Source organism: Myripristis murdjan, chromosome 16, assembly GCF_902150065.1.
Source record: "Myripristis murdjan chromosome 16, fMyrMur1.1, whole genome shotgun sequence".
In the NCBI taxonomy this organism is placed as follows: domain Eukaryota; kingdom Metazoa; phylum Chordata; class Actinopteri; order Holocentriformes; family Holocentridae; genus Myripristis; species Myripristis murdjan.
The window spans coordinates 7728672-7750172 of record NC_043995.1 but is presented as its reverse complement, the minus strand read 5'-3'; the positions used below and the strand labels follow the sequence as shown (position 1 = coordinate 7750172).

General features: G+C 40.9%; 1 protein-coding gene across 1 annotated transcript in view; it reads right to left on the bottom strand.

Annotated features, from left to right (window-relative positions):
* Positions 1 to 2762: 2762 nt before the first annotated feature.
* The window catches only part of LOC115374068 (eukaryotic translation initiation factor 3 subunit H), a 58919-nt gene continuing 40180 nt past the window's right edge, over positions 2763 to 21501 (bottom strand). Inside the window, exons 5-8 of the mRNA XM_030072796.1 lie at positions 17769 to 17918; positions 7427 to 7547; positions 3558 to 3690; positions 2763 to 3035 (exon numbers count right to left, since the gene is read on the bottom strand). Coding sequence (XP_029928656.1) covers positions 2938 to 3035; positions 3558 to 3690; positions 7427 to 7547; positions 17769 to 17918 — 502 coding nt within the window. The 3' untranslated portion in view covers positions 2763 to 2937. The remainder of the gene's footprint in view (positions 3036 to 3557; positions 3691 to 7426; positions 7548 to 17768; positions 17919 to 21501) is intronic.

Here is a 21501-nt window from a genome sequence, read left to right as displayed (position 1 = left end):
GGATGAAAATGATGGAAATCACTTGCTATGGCTTTCACACTCACCAACCAGTTGCCAGGATAAAACGTTCCCATTTCACTTTTCTGTAAACCAACAAATACTGCATTGAAGCTGTTGTGGTGGCTCGTGGCGGCCCAGCACCTTACTAACACTGCATGTTGGGTTTTCCTTTCACTTCCTTTCACTTGTCTCTACATATTAACATATTTATTGCATGAAAGACCTTTGCGGTGAATTAATAGTTGCCATAGTGAAAGCATGTCAGGGATATGTATTATGATTCTGAGAGGAATCCTTATCACTCACACTTTCACAGATTTAATAACTGTATGTCATTCTGTATGGCTTGTAATTACTGTTAATCGCATTGTGTCGATGACTTGCAGGAGCACTACAAGTTATTACTCCACTTGGTTATGCGGATGACGAGTTATATAATATGACCCACTGAATTGGACGACGCTGTTTAACAACAGGTTGAGGAATTACAAGATTGTGCGGTGTAATTATTACACAATGAAGCGGACACTGGCAGGTTTATTAAATGGGGGAAGATGAGCTATCCCTCATCCTCCTCTGGTTGCTGGTCGAATGGTCACCGGTGACATGCTCGACTAATGAGCTCTACTTCGACAGTCGCGGTCAATGTGGGGGTCTTTCGAACATAAATAAGACTGATGATGAGGACCAACACCACCGCTCGCCACCTCCACAACAGCTTAGATTACATTTCAGTTTGCTGAACAATTTTAAGCAAGTGAGCTAAGAGGATATTTTGACAAATCTGGCTGCATCACAGACCCAGTCTGTGACCTTCTGGTTCTGGGGGAATAATCTTTCCCCCCCTTTTGGATCCTCAGGGTATTTGGGTGTTTTCCATTGCCTGCTCTGTCTTTGGGTGTCATTTTGTTTTGTAAAAACTGTGGGCCTGTAAAGCCCTTTGAGACTCTTACAGTGACTAAAGGCTACGGCTGCACTTGAACTTACCTTTTATTCTTATTTATGTCATTTTAAGATCATGTTAAAAGAAAGGGGCAACAAACACAGAATATATGTAGGACTACCTTTTCTACTGAGGATGCATGTTGTAGGAGTTATCTGTTGGTACCTTTTAGATTCAAAATGTACTGCAGACACAGTTTCCTTGATTCAAGGGTTGTATTAGGATTTTGCATGAGATTTATTTTTAATAAAGCTGTCCATGTTTGTTTAGCATTAAGATTCTAGTTTTGGATGTATGCTTCGTTTTATATGTATTTTTCCAACACTTTAGTTTTTGTAGGTTTTATTTAGGTTCTATTTAGTATTTGGACAGATATCCAGGTCTAGCATAGGTAGCCCATGCTCGCAACAGGGACTGAAAATAAATCACAAACCAATTTAGAAATTTCCATTAACTTTTTAATATATGTGCAGCTACAGTTAGGGCCACCTGTTTCTTCCTGCCCAAATGAAATGCAGTAGTAGATTCAGCGGCAATCTGACTTCACACCATTTAGCCCGTAATGATCCCCTGTGGGACTCTGGTGTTTTCTCCCAAGTGGGTTTGATGGCACTGCTGGGCACTTCCTCTGAGCACAGATGGGTCTAACAAGTTGGCCTGCAAGATGGCGTCACCTTGCAGCACAGTCAGCATTCAGCACGAGTGGCCCAAAAATGATCTAAGCACAATTCTTTCTCTTCATTTCACCCTGAGCACAACCTAATGGACAAAACCTGAGAAGTTTATGTGAACTTTTATCCAGTTTGGGTTCAAGACTCTATGGTCTTTCCTCAGTGCACTGGTGTAAGGGGTGCTTCACAAGTGGATAACAGTTTTACTTCCATTTTAATTTAATATAGACATCTATCAATCTCTCTATATCTATACAGATGTATGTGTATATGTATATATCTATACCTATCTATCAATATTTGGATTATATTTAGATTTTTATATATGTAAACAAATCTTTTAAAAAAAATTTTTTAGTGTATTTTCATGTAATAAAGGTTATATTTCTAAGATTTTGCTACTCATAACATAAAATAAAATAAAAAATTATGACAATAATTATTTTTTTGGAAACACATAGGAGATCAATCCATTTTCCATAAACACTTACCTATTCAGAGTCATATCTATTCAAAGTCGGCCTTTTAATGTCCTTTCATATACCTGTGGCTCATTTTTCAAATGTTTTAAATTCCACAGAAAAAAAGCTGTATATCAAACACGATCAATCAATATTTTACTTTTGAGGCTTTATTTTTCCACCTGAAAAGCAAACAGATGGTAATTGTTGCATGTATGGAGTGAAAATGGATGGTTTAACTGGTGTTAAAAGTAATTCCAATTCAGGGGAAAACAATCAAAAGTCTATTTAGCGCAGTGTGGCTGAGTCAGGTACTGTAACAGGCACTTCATTTAACGCTCAACGTTCACACACACTTCGTTGCAGCACCATTTACAAGGAAATCATTGTTGCGGACTTGCAAGCCAACACTTAAGCAGATTCAGCATGATTGGCTCGACGTACTTGATGTTTGGACTGCAAGAAGAAAAACATGTAGCAATAAATCTAATTATGTGTTAAGTACCACTGCACTGTGTAATTGTTTTGTATTGATTACAAGGGTCGTTTAAGCATATTAGTCTACATAGCTGGTGTTTCTGTGCAGTGACACAAACCACAAGGTGCAGGGCTTAAGACACGCTACAACTTCCCTGGAAAACTGAATGGTGCTGTCATGTGAACACACACAAGGAGCCGGCACAGACATAGAGATGCAAGACTTTTTATTTTAATGATAATCAATTTTTTTTGTGAAAGATCTTAGGCATCAAAATAATGAATAAAAGCTTAGAAAACAATCCAACGCAGTATTCCTCCAGTCATGGGCAGGCGGTTTTGTGTGGGCTTTGCTTCTCCGTTACCTTTTCAAACTTCCTTTCCTCTAGTTGTTGTGGCCTTGAAGAGCCTCTGCCATGAACAGCTTCCCAAGCGTCTGTGAGGTGAATTCCTTCACATTCTGGCAGTAGTTGTTAATTTGCCCTGCAGGGGGTCGGCACACACCCACAGTCATGCACACAAACACATACGCACGCACATATACATACATACAGAGACGCACAGACGGAGGCGGAAGGAGAAAAAAAAGCAGCACAGCACAACATCAAATTAGTGGAGAATGGGGCAAACGGAAGGATCAGAATGTTGTCAAAAGGCGGAGGAGAGCGGAGCGGCGTGAAACAGCAGGGAAGGGGCGGTCGACTCAGAGATTGAGTCAATAAACTTTAGATTAATGTAATTTCAAGATAATGGCTGAGATAATTACAAAACAGAACCTGCGCTCCTGTGAGGGGAGCAAAGGCGGCTGATGAAGTTTGGAGGGAGGGGGGTCTGTCTGCCTGGGATGTGGAGTGCCACCAGTGTGTGTGTGTATATACGTGTGTGTGCACATGAGTAGAAGAGGGGTTAATGAAGGCTGGGGGCATGATGTTGTTGAGCTGCTCTACGCAGGTACAGGGGCCTATTGTAATAACGCCTTTGTCCATTCTGTGTGAGTGTGCGTACCTGCAATGAGCAGAGTGTCCATGCGCGGTGGAGGCTGGGGAGGCTTGAACATTTTGGTGATGTCCTCCTCAGGCAGCGGGGGCTCCCCTCTGCTCTGTCGCTGGGCGTTCTCCTGTTGCCGTCTCTGGAGGTACTGGAGGGGAGGACAAGGAGGCAGAGAAGGGGTGGGTAGGTATGGGATGGAGGGGACAGAGCATAAAGAGAGGTGCGGGGAGAGAATGGAGTTGACAGGAAATAGGGAGCAAGGATGGGGAGCAAGGATAAAGAAGGAGTGAGAGGTGATGGCAGACGTGACAGAGAAAAACGAATGAACAAGCCAAGAGATATAAGTTGGGGAGAGAGATGGAGACAGCAGCAAACAGTGACAGTGGAGGGCATGGAGAAGAAAAGAAGAGTTGGAAACCGTAACAGAGATATAAAAGGACATGGTGACGGAGGGGGTGGGAGGGAAGGGGGAGAGAGCAAGAGAAGAGTTATAAGTGCTGACAAAGATGGAGTGATTTGTGGAGGGCTGACAGTCGGTAAATCAGCAAGGTGCCAGGTCCCTGGAGATCCTAAAAGCCTTGTTAATTTGGCAAGATGGAGGACAGACTGACACAGACCTGTATAAGGAGAGGTTGCGGCAGGGGAGCGCGAAAAACGATATGGGAACAACTTGAGTGCTTTCAACTAAGCATCCTGCAACGCAGCTGCACAGGTGAGGGGAGCAGACAAAAAAAATTCTGAGAGGGATGATGAAAAAAAATGTAGCATTTGTCTGAATTAATTTTTACTTCTCTGGAGTTTGTCCTGCCAAAGCATCAAAGCACGACTGTGCATAATCAAAATGAAAACGCATAACTGTATGCAAATTGCAGCAGCAAACAGCCAACCAACCAAACATCAAGACAAAAAGCGAAGCAAAAACAAAAACAAACAAAACAAAACACCATTTTGCACTTGTGCTCTACCTTCCATAATTAGCCTGGCAGCGCGCACAGAGCCAACACCACCTGTAAATATACATTAAGATTACAGCTAAACTCATAAGATGCTAAGGCAGGTGGCCTTGCTGCCAGGGTAAAAGAATGAACAACAAATCCAATGGCCATGCCTTACCTACCTTGGGGATTTTAGAAAAAAAAAAAGAAAAAGGAATAAATCAAACGGGAATAAGATTTACAATTCCAGGTACGAAGACTAATTTGACCGCCGAGTGCACCTGGGCGCCTGCTATTTGCCAAATTCAGGGAGCTATAAATGAAAAATGGAGCCTTCTGGACACAGCGCCTTTTTGGAACTTTCCACGATGATTAACAAGGTTCCATTTGTCCGAGAAACAGTGGGGTCAATAGTGGAGGACTGTGTGGTGCAGGCAGACGTCTGCAGGCTGTAATAGAGGCTCGCTCTCTTTCTCTGTGGTGTGTATCGGTATTGTTTGTTAATAGTACAGAAGTGCATGCGACCTGGAAAAAGTGGACGCCATTACGGCGGGCTGTCTGTGCGGTGCTGTGTGTGACAGGCTACTTGGGGCCTGTGCTGGTGAGAGGGTCGGTACGGAAGTATGATGGATCATAATGGTTTGAGTGTAGGTGATTGGCCTGGGGAGTGTGTGTGTGTGTTTCTAGATGTGGATGTGTGTGTGTGTGGAGCAGACCATGTGTAACTACAGATCTGAGCATGTTTCCATGTGTGCTTTTCAATGTCTTAACGCCTAATGTGCGTAAATCTGGTCGTGGTTTCATCCACACTCAGCGCTGATGATGACTCAACCCGGATCAATGATAATAATGAGAGTATGATGCTGATGTTTGCAGGTGGGTGTGTGTGTGCACGAGCGTGATGCACATCAGTGAGTCAGCCTGTGCTTGTGCCTCTGCGCTTACGTTTGGCAGAGGAATTATTTGTGTGCGGGTGAGAAAGTTCATGTTTGAATGTGCTACATGACTTCTGTGCCGCTCGTGGTCGAGGCTGGAGCTACAGATGGTGTGTGTCCGGGTCTCTGTGCTCTTGCTCCGCGTGTGTCTCTGTTTGTGTGACTGTGTCGTCTCTGGTCTTGTTGGTGCTTCTGGCTCAGTTTGTTCTTAGTAGGTGGTGTGTGTCCAAGTGTGTTTTGTGGAAAGTACAACTGACTAAAAATTGAACTTCAAGTGGTTATGTCTCAAGGTGCGGGAATAGAATATTTTCGAGGACTGCCTACTGATTAAAAACACCAGCACCTGCCCTGCGCTGCTGGTGCCCTGCTGCCTTGGTGCATTTCATGGAATAAAAGTATTGGGAGATTGGGGTTTGCACATTTTGCACATCAGACTGGCACTGGAAGAAAGATCACGAGGTCACCAAAGTTGACAGGGTTCATTCTCTGGGGAGCATCAAAGTGCTTTCCAAATTTCAAATTTCAAATTTTGGCTCAAGGATGGCCATAGAGGAAAGATGACGGTGACACCAGAGTTGATAGAGTTCTTTCCCTTGGAAGCATGAGGATGCTCAGCAAATCACATGGCAACCTGTTCACTACATTAGAGATTTGGGTATGGGGGTAAGAATGCACTGACTAAATATTATATCCACAAACCCACAAATTAGATTTCATGATATCTTACGTGTTGAGTGTTGAGCGGCCACCCTTCGACTTTGCCTGCATGTGGGGCAAAAATCGACTCAGTTTACCAAAGTGAGCCTTGTATTCCATCACTTATGTTTCTGCTCCTTGGGCGTGTCAACAGTATCTGAACATAACCTAGGAAAAGGCACGGCACGTAACCTACCTCGCCGCACTGTAAATAAAGCTCAATTTGCAAGTCTGTATCAATGAATGAACACTTGAAGTCAATATAAAGGAACACAAGTGAATGCTGGAGGCCAGGAGAAGCACCTCTGAAATCGAACTGATGCTCATCTGTAATGAGCAGACGGCAGCGTCTCCAGTGATGTGAGGGATGAGCCGAACTGATAACGCCCTGATGGATATTTGAAGAGGTTAACATTTGTCATTTTTATCTCATCATTATCTCCTCAGAAACCAACAAAAATTGTTTTTCAAATCTGTGAATATGCTTCCTGATGCTGTTACCGCTGTTAGTTGCCACAGGCACCCATGTAGGTGGCGGCGTACCCACTGCCCATGAACATAAAATAAAGCATATCCAACTTGTGTTATTCAAGTCCTAAAGCACAAGCCTCAAGCCAGATTTGATTTCTACTTCCACATTTTCACAGCCCGATCTACAGCGGCCTGTTTGTGTCCCGTTGGTGGTATTTTGTGAGTGAGGAGCGCACTGTCAATCAAAAACAGTGTAACAGCAGCATCAGGCCTGAAGTCAGATCTGCCAGCTTGAATTAGCATTACATTTTCACATTGTGTGTTGGGTCGAGTCACAACTGGAACATTTCCAGCAAAAAAAAATTCCGGCAAAACTCGACTGCAAAAACACACACGCCCTTTCTGCCCCCCAGAGTTATGTGGAGTTTTTACAGCTGCCTATACCGGGCAGCAGGTCCATGTGATGTCCATGTGCACCACAATGAGCACGAGTGTATGTTATTAAAATGGTGTGTAGACCACAGATGCTTGCTGTGGTCGTTGTTGTGGGCCTTTGTGTGCCTGTATGACTGTGCTTCTGTGTGTGTGTGTGTGTGCTACCTGGTGCTCTGGCTGCCTGCTGTACTTATGGCTGTAGTTAGAGTGTGTCTACAGTTGAAAGAGAGGTGCCTGCTGTTTTCTTTGAGATTGTGGCTGCGGGTGCATCTGTGCATGAATCTGTAAGGCCCTCTCTCCCTCCGCCCTCCACTATGTACGTTCTGCTAATCTCATGTTTCTGCTGCTTGCACGGAGTCTGGCTGTGGGTGGGTGTGTGCGCATCTGTGCATGAAAGCAGTGACAGACTTACCTGGTGCTTCTGCTGCTGTTGCTTACTCAGGTTTCGGCTGTACGTGTTATATTTGACGATGTCTTGGCTCATGTCATCCACCCTGTCCATCAGCAGCTGAAGGCTCTTCTCCAAGTGGTTGCTGGGGGAAAAAAATGTCCGCATGTCACTCACAACGTGTTTGTATGGCTATACAGTACTCGAGAGCCGCAGTTACCTACAAACACTATCTGAACACAAACTGCTAAGTAGCCTTTCCCTTAACCTACTTAACTGCCAACTGAGAAAATAGCCTCACTTGGATTTTTTTTTTTTAATTTCAAATCACCATGAGATCACTATTTATGGATATTCCATTACCATTACCATCATGTAAGGATGTGCGATATATATTGCCAGCGATAACATCTTTATTGTTGTTTTAACAATGTGTGAGATGGCAAACTCGAATATGGCACTCATTTTGCAAAAATAAATCAAGACATGCCTTCAGTCTGCACATATTCACTGCATCCATCACCTGATCAAGCCAGGTAGGACAGACGGCTGTGCATGTGCATTGAGAACACATGCAGTGTTCACGCATCACAACAAGCTAAGCTAGCGTAGCTGCTTGCATGGCTGAAATTAAAAATGAGTGAACAAACATCGCCAAGACCAAAAAAAGACAAACACCATCAGCCTCTGAATCAACGCCAATCTGCAGACCACGTGGGAAAGTGGTTGCTGTTAAAGCAGCTCCACAACTAACATGTTTGACCGCCTGCGAATTAACCACCGCACAGAATATGAAGAATATGAAAAGACCATGACTGAACAGCTGAGGTACCAGCAAAACAAAAACACACTGAGCAAAGTTTGGCAGAGTCATTCCGCAAACGAGTACCTTACGACGACACGGGCAACAGATGGCAAGAACTAACAAACGCTGTCACCAATTACATTGCAAAGGATCTGGTGCCAGTTCAAGCGGTAGAGGGAAAAATGGTTTCAAACAACTTTTAACTACTTTGGACACCCTGCCCAGCCAGAAATATTTCAGTCATACAGCTCTGCCTAAATTGTATGAGTCATGTCACTAAGGTTTCATATTTTGCCAAAACAACAGATCTGATAATATCATTAACAGCATCTAATAGACTATTAACAAGAACGAGCTAGTACAAAACTTTACAAACACATTTGAGTTGTTTGTGTTTTGTGGGATATAAAATAATAATAAATTATTATCGTTAACAAAATACCCAAAAATATTGCGACATTATTTCTGTCAATATCGCATACCCCTTCCATTATGTCTGTATGGCAGCTACAGTCACAACTTTGCTCAAGAACCCCAGCCAGAGGATTTTCTCATGTCTCCTGCAAGTTTAGCCTTTACAAGATTGAGCTGCTAGTCTCTCGCTTGTATTTTTCCTCAAAAGGAATGACGCTGCTTTATTCATTTATAAGCCCCTGCACAATGTGATATATATGGTGGGAGAAGATCTGTTTGTATTTAAATGTAAATGTTGTTGCTGTACATGGAGTGTGGGTGGGTGTGTGCCAACAGAAGAGTTGCTCTTCATTTTCCGCCACAAGCTGAAATCTCATTTCATCAACAAATACTTCACCCAACCTCAATATCTACCTACTGTACATACAATCTGCTGTTTCTGAAGGTGAAAATACTTCCCCAGCTCTTCTCAATCAGGGCTATTTTTCATGTGTCTGCTGCCTTTGTCGGATCCACAACCGAGACCAACTTCCCTGAGGAACCGGGTCCGATGTTTCCACAAGGGACCAGATTAAAACACATTCGCTTTTATATATATTACAGTTATCGACTTCCACTCCCACCGACCCACCCACCCACTAACCTTTTATTTTTTGAATAGCGAAAGATGTGCAATTTTTAAATTCAATATTGACTAGTATCCCTCTCCATTCTTCAGTCATCTGCAATGGGAGTAAACTGAGCTGAATACGCTCTCTCTGCTGCGTGCATACACAATGTATAGTTGAAGCGTTCAAACAGGCGATGTCTGTACAATTTTAAAGTCAAATCGATTATGTGAGTAGATCATAATATTTTTAATTTGTTTCAAAAATTCCCCTCACAGACTTGTTAGCGGTGTGGTGCGATAAATGCAGTATATACAGCATATTTATGAAAGTAGTGGATAAGCATTTGTAATGTTAGTCACTGTGTTTACAAGTATGTGCTACAAGCCAAAAGTGTATAAAGTACATGGTTAAAAGATTCAAATTCAAAACAGGGGTGTTATGATAATTAATTGTCCATTACTTAATTGCATGCATACATAAATCATAAATTCTGGTGAGTCAAATGAATCAATGTGTTAAGCGAAATAAATAGACTGAATTGCTCTGACTTAATCATAATCATAAATCATAAAAATACAAAATAAAATAAAAAATGAAGTGACCTAATGTGATATGACAGAATACTAATAATGGCAACTTGTTTAAGAAAATAAATATTAAAGTAATTCTGTTGTCTGATTTTGTCTGACCAAACCAACATGGATACCAACAGTACTGGCTCCTGCTCCTCACTGGGCCAAAAAATCATTTTTAAATTGGATTGCAAACTGCCGAATCATGAGTCAAATTGAATCAATGTTAAGCCAAACATGCCCTCCTTAAGATACACACAAATACATGGGCATACACAAGGACACAAACAAAAGAAAATCAACAAAGGCACTCAGATGCATGCAAAGCAACATGTGCACAAAAAACAAAAAAACAAAACATGAACATGCCAACACACACACTGAAGACGATCGTCTAAAATGAGCCCCCAGCTATCATAAATCCAACCGGTAATATCCTCACAACCTTATACCTAAAGACACTCATGTGTAAAGGCCAACAAATGCACACACTGAGCTGACCGATACAACCACATGCATGTCCGTACATATACGAACACACCGTGGATCCCATCTTGATCATCATTTTCGACGTGGGAGGAAAAAAGACATGCTTGTTGAATAATGCATCTTACATTACATAGTGTCTGGCCAAACAACCCAAGGGTTAAATTATTCAGAAAGGTCAGCGAGGCTCACGATCAATCCTGAATTAGAAATCAAAGTCCATCAAGGGATTTCCTATCATCACTGATTCTGTTTAAAGGCCAGGTTCAACAGCAGCGTGTACAGTATATCTGGGCTAGAGCCTGGTTGCTCATATTCACGCAGAACAGAGGGCGAACTCTGAAAGTGTTCCGATCTGTAGGCAGAAGCGGGCTGATGTGCAATACAGTCAAATAGTTCAGAGGGGTTCAAGTGTTGCTTCGTACAGATGCCAAGGAAGCAATAGCACTGACTTCTACCCTTAAACTGAGTGTTTTAGTGTGATGCATGTGTTTTTAAAAGATGGCCTGAGACCTGGAATGGGCTCTGGGCTGCTTCTGCAGATGAATAATGTGTTTTAATGAACCTGACTATTAGCAAGTGAGACAATAGTGAACGTTGTAGGATTCTGCCTGGACGAGGGAGCTTGCTCCTAAATGCGTAGGCAAGTAAAGATGATTGAAGGGATGAAGTTGACATCCAGAACCTTTTCTCCTCCATTACTGAGCTCTGCCGTGAGCATTCCCTCTGAAAAAGAAATATTACTGTATGGCTGACAGCTTACTCGCAACACAAGTGGGATGACACAAGACAATATCACATTTGGATGTTGCCCTCAACATCTTAATCAGTTTAGAAAACCTGAATGCAGTGCATTAGTTTAAATATCTATACCAACAGTCCCGATCACTGTCATGTTTCTTATTCTGTTTTTTTGTGATCCTGTGCAGCACATCGTTGCATATGTTAATCATGTAATTGTATGGTGGTGTGTGTGTGTGTGTGTGGGGGGGTGTTCACTAGTGACAAATTTCATGCCCATTGAAAACTCATACTTAATACACACTGATGAAGCGCAGTTAAGACAGTAATCCCAGATTTAAATGCATTTGCCCTAAAACATTCAAATTAAAAACAGCCCATGAAACACTGGACGCCCACCTAAAAAACACAAATCACGCCCTCATTTGAAAGAGTGCACTATTTACAGGAACTTATGATGGAAATAAAACTAATTACAATGTGTCTGTAATTTATAATAGCGGACAACAAAAATATATTCAGTTATTGATGTCACCAAATCACAATTAATCACACTGCTGTACAGTATGGGACAAATTCCCCCAGTCCCTTATTTTTTTCCAATATGATGGAAATCAGTCATAGTGACGGCAAACTTGAATGGCTGTGTGTAATAGACTTCTCACTTCTTTGTATAAACCACAAAAGGGGATCTGAGTGAGGACAGCTTACTTCCTAACAGAATACCCAGGATAATTCAGGATCCTGAATAATGGGGTATACAGGACCTTAACGGGGACAAAGACAATACATTACTAGAAAATGAACAGTTTGGGGAGAGAAAAAAAAAAACTTTTCTCGATGGAAGTATGGGATCCTTTTCGTCTCACTACATCACACCTCTCTCCATTAAAGGTCTTTTTTCCAAAGCTTTACCATTGTGTAACCCCTCCGCCCCCCATGGCCCTCATCTATGGTTTTCTTTCTCACCACCTCCGTCAGTAACCTCTCACTCTTGATGTCGTCACAAATGTTACAAGTCTTACCCACTTTCCCTGCTGCTCGCTTCCATCTTTCTTTAGACCATATCAATGCTCCTGCACAGGAAAAAGCTGTACAATAATCACATCATTCCTTTGTGCAACATCTTGGCTGAGAGGGCCAATTATGCTGATCAGACTGCAGGTAATGGAGTGGCCAAGTGGCTGATTTACACTGAAAAAAGATTAAGTATGAGGTATAAAAGAAAAAGAGACTATACAATGTGAACCACTCCACAATGGAAAAATAAGTAAAGACCCTGTAACCACCATACAATCTAGAGTTTTTAGACCTAAAATAAGTAAAGGATATATTATACCATTACAAATAAAGAAGCACTTCAGGGCTCTTGAGGGTGAAACAACTTACATAAATGAATTTCCATTCATGCAATCCATCACAACGATCAACATCATCATCTATGGTAAGAACAACCTTGCTTTCTTGAGTGGAACTGCATTCACTCAGCCTTGGACGTGGATGACATTGACAAATGTGGCCGAAGATTGGAAAATGAGACAAAAGGAAAAACATTAAATAAAACCCATTATCTTTTCTTTTTTTTGAGGGGGCGGAGATGAGAAGAAGGTGGGGCTGTCAGGAAGAGATGTAGAGAGACGGACGCTAAAATCCAATACAAGGACAGAGCTGCACAGCAATCTGACAACTTCAGGAAACAATTTCATCTCACCAGACATCTCATCGGCAGCCATGCAGGGAAACCTATAGGGAGGGCCGGGCTTTTTCTGCTCCATTTTGGGTCACATGAAAAACTACGCCTATGCTTCAACTTTAAAGTAGTCATTCGGAAAATGGAACAAAATGCGGCCGGGACAAGTGAGGTATTGGCCTTCGGTCAATTTGACAATTTATAAGAAGTGATTGGGCAGGTGCCACTGCTTGATGCTGGAGCACGTGCCGGGCACATCCCAGACAGCTTTGGGAACAGGACTCAGAGTTTGACTCTCAGGCTGCTTGTTTTACAGAACGGAGACTCGCAACAACTCCTGACGTGCTACACAGCAGCGTGTAGGGAGGTACACTGGGTTTTGCACAGTAACAGTGCGTTTATCAGCACATTGTGTCAGGATAGTGCTAATTCCTCACACCTGCCTCTGGGAAGCTTTTTGATTAGCAGCTTCACAGCTGTTGCTCTTCTCTTCTCACAGTGGTTTATCTCCATAAATGACTGGTGATGAATTCTCCTGGGACTGATGCTCAGAGCCTCTGAGCTCTGCATGCAAGACCTAAAGAGCTAGATCGTGGGATGATATGCTGGAGTGATATTTGTGTTAGGATTGAAATTATTAATGATGCAACACAGTCTGATGCTGAGGTATTTTTTGGAAGCATTTCTGGCTTAATATGCTTTGACCTTTAAATTTGACATTTGATTATAATATAAGTTTATTCATTAGCTCTTGAGATGAGTTTACTGAGTTTGAATCTAGGTAGACTGAATACACTCTCGACATTAAATAAGGAGCCAATCATAACAAGGATCTTGCGTGGGTAATCATGTCAGTATGAAAAGTAAATATGACACAAATCAAACATGCATTTCTATTTTCCTACTAATGTGTTAGATGCAGGTGTTCAGGACACACCACTAACATTCAGCAATCACAGAAAAAAAACTTTTCAAAGCCTGGTGAATTTAACATTTTGACATGTCTTAGTGCTCAACACCTCACACATCTGGTACTTTGAGCAGGTTAAAATATGTCATGCATTATTTATATTGGATTTTAAGGATTGCAAACAGTACTGGGATCATGTTTGGTGGGTAAACACAAGAGAGAACACATCAATAGAACGCTTTTTCATTCCCCAATCTGGCACACTTAAGAACAGTTTCGAAAACATGGATTAATGCCCAAGAGCTCCCTAATGTCAAATCAATTTTAATTTGGAGCTAGCTTTAATCCATGTGTGTGAGACTACCCTGCAGGTTTAAAGAACCATGACAGTAACACCACTAAGAATTTGCAAGAACTGATAGTCCTCTTCAAAGGGACACAAGGACATCAACACAGACTCTAGTTACCATGAGTAGGATGAAATATATTAAAGGAGAATCCCAGTCTATCTTTGAGTTAAAGCCTGTGTTCTAGTGTCTTAAAGTAGTTTACATTCCCTATAAATTAATTTTAGATGTACGCTGTGTAATAAAAACAAAAAATGCACATTTTGTCCATTTCAAATACAGTATATAAACATTTCATTGTGCAACCCAGCTTGAATTCTGTAAATTAAAAGTTAGATGTCACAATGACATTAGTAAGGCAACAGAGTAAAGAAGTAGTATGTGAAAATAACACACACACACACACACACACACACACACACACTTGTCAAGCATACTTGGAAGACAGTTTAAGTCAAACATCCTCTAACAGGGTTCCTACAGCTTCAGGCAAGTTAAGATTTAAGACTTTTTTTTTTTTTAAATGCCACACAGAATAAAATTTAAGACAAATATAACAATCGCCAAAACTGAATAAAAACCCCCACACACATCAATTACTAGGGCAGAGCTGGGGATTACCTGACGTTTGGTGGGCTGACTTGGCAGTTTTGTGTTTATCACTCTGCATGTGGGATTCCACTGCCTTTACTCCAATCCCTTATTATATAAAATATGCTGTGCATTGTATACATCGCCTGGTAGCGTTTCAGCCACGAAATCTCGGTTGAATAGCCAGTTTTCATTGGATCTGCACTTCCCTGTGTCATCCAGGGTACAGTGACAGCTAGCTGGTGACAGAGGATCAGCTGCTCTGAGCATCCAGGCGGCAAACAAAATGAGTGTGGCTGGCTCCACTATCCTGATCTGTGTGACGTTAATGTGGGAGGCATTTGTTAAATCATTGTTAAATATCAATGTTATTTATTTTGAGCTTTTTCATTCCAATGCCAGAAAATTACAAAAAAAAAAAAAAAAAAAAAAAAAAAAATCCCTCTTCTCATGTCTTAGCATTTCTAAGACTTTTGAAAGACTGATTTAAGAAATTTTAACACCAACTAAGACCTTATTTTTAGATTAATAATTCAATGCCTTTTGAGACTTTTTAAGCATCCATGGGAACCCTGTTCCAATGTGGTTTCCATGCTTCAACGTTCTTATTGTATACGGATTAAAGCCGTTTAATATTATTGCGCCTATTGCATTCAGCAGGCTGTGATGAAAATGAAGAGGAGGAATGTTCACGACAAACCTCCACCACACTCAGCTACTGGGTAATGTTCCCCCTGCTATGAATCAATATCTTTCAAAAAAAGACATGGCCACAGAGAACCTGTAGATTTTGCCCGTTTTGGAATGATGTTGAAAGATGTGCCTCATTATTTCACCTCATTTTCCGCAGGGCAGAGTTTTGATGCAGGCCACTTCCGTGACTCCACACACTCTTCTGTACTGCATGGCAGCACATCAGCTGCTATCAACACAATGTAACTGAACACAGCAGAAGCCATTTCATCAGCAGCCTTTTGTTGACAGATCTGATTTTTTAAGCATTAATTTCACCATAGTAACTCAGTTTAAGTCCTACCCTTAAAGGATAAATCTATTTTTCCACCTGCTAATGTCCAAATGACTGATAGAGACAAACATATTTGGAATTGGCCCAGTACTGAGCAGAGCGCTACAGCCCGCAGCCACCAAATGGTCTGTAATATAATCAAACGGGGTATATACACAAATAACATCCACTACAAGTGCTTGTGTTTGCCACTGACAGGTTCAGATTGTTATTTTACGTGTCTGACCACGTTAGGGAAAGGATCCCTACAGACACACACGTGTACCACCTGAACACAAGTGTAGCTCAAGGAGACATCTCACTCTGAAATCTCACGAGGCGAGTTAAACAGGAAGACAACAATGAGAGTTGGAGGGAGAAGTAAACAGGAAACGTTTGTTGTTTTGTAGTGTAGAAAGTATAGCTTAGTGTTATCTAAAAGATTTTAAAAAACAAAGGTTTGTGTTTGTGCATTTCCTAATTGTGTCAACACAATGTCGCACCACACTTTGCACAGCAGACTACTTTTGTTAGACAGGGACACAGTGAAGTTGGGTCAGGTTTGCAGTGACCATTTTGACCAGAATTACAACTGCCAGCCAAAGAGGAGAAAAAAAAAAATCCTACACCAAAGCACTTTTACCTCAAGAAAAATGCTGTTCCAAGAGCAAACAGACGACAGAGTGGAGGTTACGTTATTAGAAAATGTCTACTATTATCATTATTATTATTGTTATCACTAGTATTAGAAAATGTCCATAATGACATGTATAACAATCTTAACCTGTTGGTGGCAAAAAGTGCTTTTAGTGGACGTAATTTGATGGGCAAACTTGCCTGGTGTGATTACACTGCAGCCACTTTCACAGCTGCTGGCTAAAGCGCTCTTGTTCAATAATGGACCAGTTTCAAAACTGTTTGTCCCTATCAGTCATTTGGACCCCAAAAGGGCCCAAGTTGAAAAATACCGGAATTATCCTTTAAATATCATAAATTCTGAGAATTTTTAGAATGGTAACTGTAACATAATTACTGAGTTAGTTTGTCTGTCTGCATCTCTGTTCATCCATGCACCTTTACATCTACATGAACAAAAGTATTGGGCCACCTACACATTACACTGACAGGAGCTTTTCTGACATCCCATTCCAAATCCATAGACATTAATATGGAGTTGGTCCCCACTATGCAGCTATAACAGCCTCCACTCTTCTGGGAAGGCTTTCTACAAGATTTTGGAGTGTGTCTGTGGGCATTTTTGTCCATTCATCCAGAAGAGCATTTGTGAAGTCTGACACTGATGTTGGACAAGAGGGCCTGGCTCTCGGTCTCCCTTCTAGTTCCATTCTCTTTAGAACGAGCCATTCTTTCACAAATGTTTGCAAAGGCAGACTGAATGGCTAGCTGCTGGATTTTATACACCTGTGGCAAAAGACTGAGTGAAACATCTGAATTCAACTGATTAAGAGGTGTGTCCCAATACTTTTGTCCATATAGTGTATGTCTGGGAAACATACTACTATTTATCATACAGTGGAGTTTTGGTGGGGAAAGCCAATGGAGAATATAGAGACAAATTGAAACAGTGGGTCAAAGGCTAAGAAGATGCGAAGTACTGTTGTTACCTCACTGCTTGTCCTACCACTGCTTGTATCACTTAGAGAATTTTAATTCAAGATAAAAAAAAAAGAGCTAAAACAAAAGACTGTATTATTTGCATGTAAACAAACCCCTTGAAACTAAGTGGTAGAGTGTCTAACAAATTAAATTCTGGCTGATGAAAGCCATTGGAGGAAAAAAAAAAAATCAAAACACTGAACCAGTGGGAATTGATTCCATGCTTCAACAAAAGACTAGGACTGCATGCAAAGATGTACTGTGGGATAATTACTATGGGTAACCAAGAAATTTCAAAGTATGTAAAGCAACTGTGTGTGTGAGGTTGTTAGCGCCAACTCTGCAGTGTCCCTGCTGAGTAAATTTGTAAATGCACACTAAGTTTGAAGATTGGTGGCTTATAAGCAGGGAAAATGTTAAGTCCCGCAATACAGGATATTCTAAGACTATGAGGATTTTCATTTCTTTTTTGAAGAGGGGCCTCCCCTAAGGAAATCAGTGAAACAAATGGTAGATGTGCTTTTATTCACCGTTCACATTCTTGTAAGTTCACGGTTGCATGACCTCATATCTCACCTGCTGGAGAGGTTGAGCAGTTCGTGCTTGTCTGCGACTGTGGACTTGTCCTCCAGCTCCCACATCAGCACGCTGATGAGGTGGGAGTTCTTGATCACAATGGGCACCTCCTCAAACATATGCTCGAAGCCAATGTTGGCCTTCTTCAAGCTAGAGATTAAGAGGGAAAGACAGAAGGCCGAGGGGGGTGGCGGGGGACACAGGAGAAAAAAAAGATTAGATGTTGCCAGATATATTCCTGTATTGTGTGAAGACAAATGAAACTTATTAAGATGAGGCGTTCGGTGTTGATCAGTGTTGTTTAGTGAAATTTAAGTATTAACAGGGAAAGGGGATTACAATGCAAAGAAAGACAATACATTACATCGACAAAATAACATTTCATTTGCATCTGAGACAATGATAGTCCAGAACATACAAAAGCCCATGGCCTTGGTGCACCAAGGCCATCTTGATGCATAACAGGACAGGGTGATACGATGATCTTTATCACATAAATTTAATAATACCAATAACAATAATAATGATGATGATAAATGACACAATTTGGCCTCACAGGGAGGCTGTGACCATCTTGATTTGTTACAGTAAACTACAATCATCATGTAATTTCCATTCATCTTCCACCACACGTTTGTATTCACGTCTTTTACCAACCATTTCAAATCACTGCTCAATTTTCCTACTAACCTGAAGGCTTGAAATTGCCTGATTTAACATCCTGCTAAAGCACTGAGAACAGATGAGCAACCTTTGTCTCCAAGAGCTGCCACAAATACAATTATGAGTTTGGTGTGTATGAGCAACCAAACAAAGTGCTCAATATGACTACTGAATTGAATTGAAAAAAGAAATAATAATCAGGCTTTTCTGTGATATCTGAGTTGCCAAGAAAGCATGGAAGCTAAGACAATGGATGGTACTATCTTATGTTATTGTTCAGTATTCTATGTAAATAAATGGTATTGCTATCTAGTTCCATTTTCAATGCTTAACTTTTAGTTTAAGCATTTGTTTTTAATAAATTAAATAAGTCTATTTTATGATGCAGTTTCTCCTTGTTCTCCTGCTGCAGCACAGAGCTACTGCATGCCACTTAATTTCTGCAATAAATGTCACCAAAAGGGAAATAAATAAAATAATAATATTCCTTGCAGTGATTCATTTTATTTCCAACCAAAAGTTCTTTTATGCTGAACAAGTGGTTTATATTACTTCCGATCTCAAAGCCCTTTTCTTATGGTCGATGCTCATTTTCAAACTATGTAATTAATAACATTACTTGTGCTTACTCATCCACATTAGTCATGATTTGCATTTACTGTGCTTTCTTGTACATCTTTTGTCTGTGACTGGCCACAATGTGTTTGCTGAGAGGGAGATGCACTCTGTGGTTTACTTTTACAACAAATAAAACACTCCTAATGCTAAGAAATAAAAAAGAAAGATTTGCCATTTACAGCAAGGTCACTGTCAGAAATGTAACATGTTTCAAGTGTTTGTGTCCTTTATGGGGAATGTCGGTCTGACACTAGCACTTGAATTCCTTCTTTTCTACTGTATTGATGGGTTGCAATGTTGTTGGAGAGATTTTTTCCAGTACTGCTTTTGAAACTTTCAAGGAGCTTATATGATTGTTATGCTAGTTTGACAAGGTCCAGGTTGCTCACATTCATTTCTGCATGTGAGGAAGATGCAATTCCTCACCGGCAGAAATGCACATTTCACCGAGACAAAGTAAATATCTATTTCTGCAATCAGGGAGGATGGCTCTAACTAGCATTGTTGTAAACATGATATGACAACTCACTTCCATTTTACATATGTCAAGAATAAGACTGTCTTTTAAATTTGCCCAATCTAGTCCTCTTTGTGGTTTTGATACCAAATACAGCTACTAGAGGATATGCAAAGAACACATGCAAGAGAGCATGGTGTTTTGTTTTGTTATTAATAATATCAGAAGCCCACTAAGCCGGCATATAAGCTCTTACTAATCTAATCAGTGTTCATGAAGGTAGTATTTTAGTGGTGTTTAAGGTTTTCCTACATTTTTACTTCTTCCTTGCATCTAATTTAACTTTATTAATAGGTCAAAGGTTTCAAATTGAGTATTTGGAGATGTATCTATCGCTAAATTGCTACTTTGCCTAAGAAAAACAAAATGAAAAATCCTGTGATGCATGCTGTAGATTTTGCTAATGCAAGGTTTCACCTTTGCAGCTTCGCCCACCACCAAGGTCACCCACCAAAAAGAGCTTGGCAACATGAAAAAGCCCATAATCAGGCATGATTATGGGAAAAAAACTGCCACCCACTAAGGCACCCTGAAATCCTGTGAGAAACTGTAATATCTAAAAAAAAAAAAATATTGTGATGTATTGTTTCTCGATTAGCCACAGCTTAAGAGGCAACATGAGATTCATTAGTGTATAAGTCCCATCTTTAACCACCTCTCCCTGCTCCTCAAGAGTTGGAAGCTGGCTTGTTCTCTCTGACACAGCCCTGTTAAAACAAAATGGATCTGCAAAGTTTATTTAATGTCTCACATAAATCCAATACCACTGATTGACTGCCTTGGTTCAGCCTGTCACTTGTGCACAGTGCATGAGCCACAAACTAATGTCTTTGTGTCTCTAATGTTGACTTGTTAGATGCATTTTGCTTGTTACGGGATCGATAAACTCATTGCATTAATCCACCATGTGCACTCCGCCTGAACAGAAGATGCTTATGTTATGCTTTTCCACAAGATGAGAGAGAATGGAGTGTGAAACTTATCACTTGTCAGGTCATTCTGAAGGACGCTGTTTTGTTTCAAAGCAGAGCGTAAAATACACGTTAAGAGGCGACTTTTTGAAGCAATGAAAATGGGAAATAATGCCTTGAGTGTGGGTGGGGATTAGCTAATGGATGGAATCAGGGTGGATAACAGTGCGTTATAAAGAAAATCCATCACAGGAAAAATATGGTTTGTTACACATATTGGCAAAATTATCCATCCACATTGCTTTAAAATGTTGCCTGCATATTATGACCTTTAAAGTGCCTGTAGAGCTGTATAAAAAGGGATCTATGAGGGGAATATGAGGACAGCCCACTCTAGGCAGGACAAATCACTCAGGCCTATTGGACATTGACACACTTAATACCATGCTCTTTCCAAGTTGGGCCCCGCTGGACGAAGCCAAAGGTTGACTCCACAGGCCAGCTAATTTGATGCTTCAGATTGTCGGCTGAAGTGGAGGCTATTGACTGCTGCATCCATAGCCCAGCGGACATGGAGGGTAGTTCAAAGGGATGGACCTATTCAGCGCTCATCTATTCCTGCCTTTCATTTCAAAAAAGGTGCACAATATATGCAAGCTTATGTAACATCAAATACACCAACATGAAAGAGATTGCTTTTTCCAAACATTGTAGCCAAAAAAGAAAAGGAAAACAAAAATGAAACACTTTTGAAGTTCCGTATTTTTGCAAAAAATATATATATATTGATATTAAGATTTCCCATCCATCCTGAAAATAATGGAATGGCAACAAGATTGGTGTAATGCGCCGATATTGTCCTCGCCCGCCCTGAGCTGCCACCTTTCAATCACAGGCTTATTGGAAACACTGATAGCTACAGATTGGAGCCATAATAAATCATAAGAACTAATGAAAAGCTGCAGAAATGAGAAGGATTTTGACTCCGGGCCAAACACACTGGGTCAATAATTGAGTGGATGGC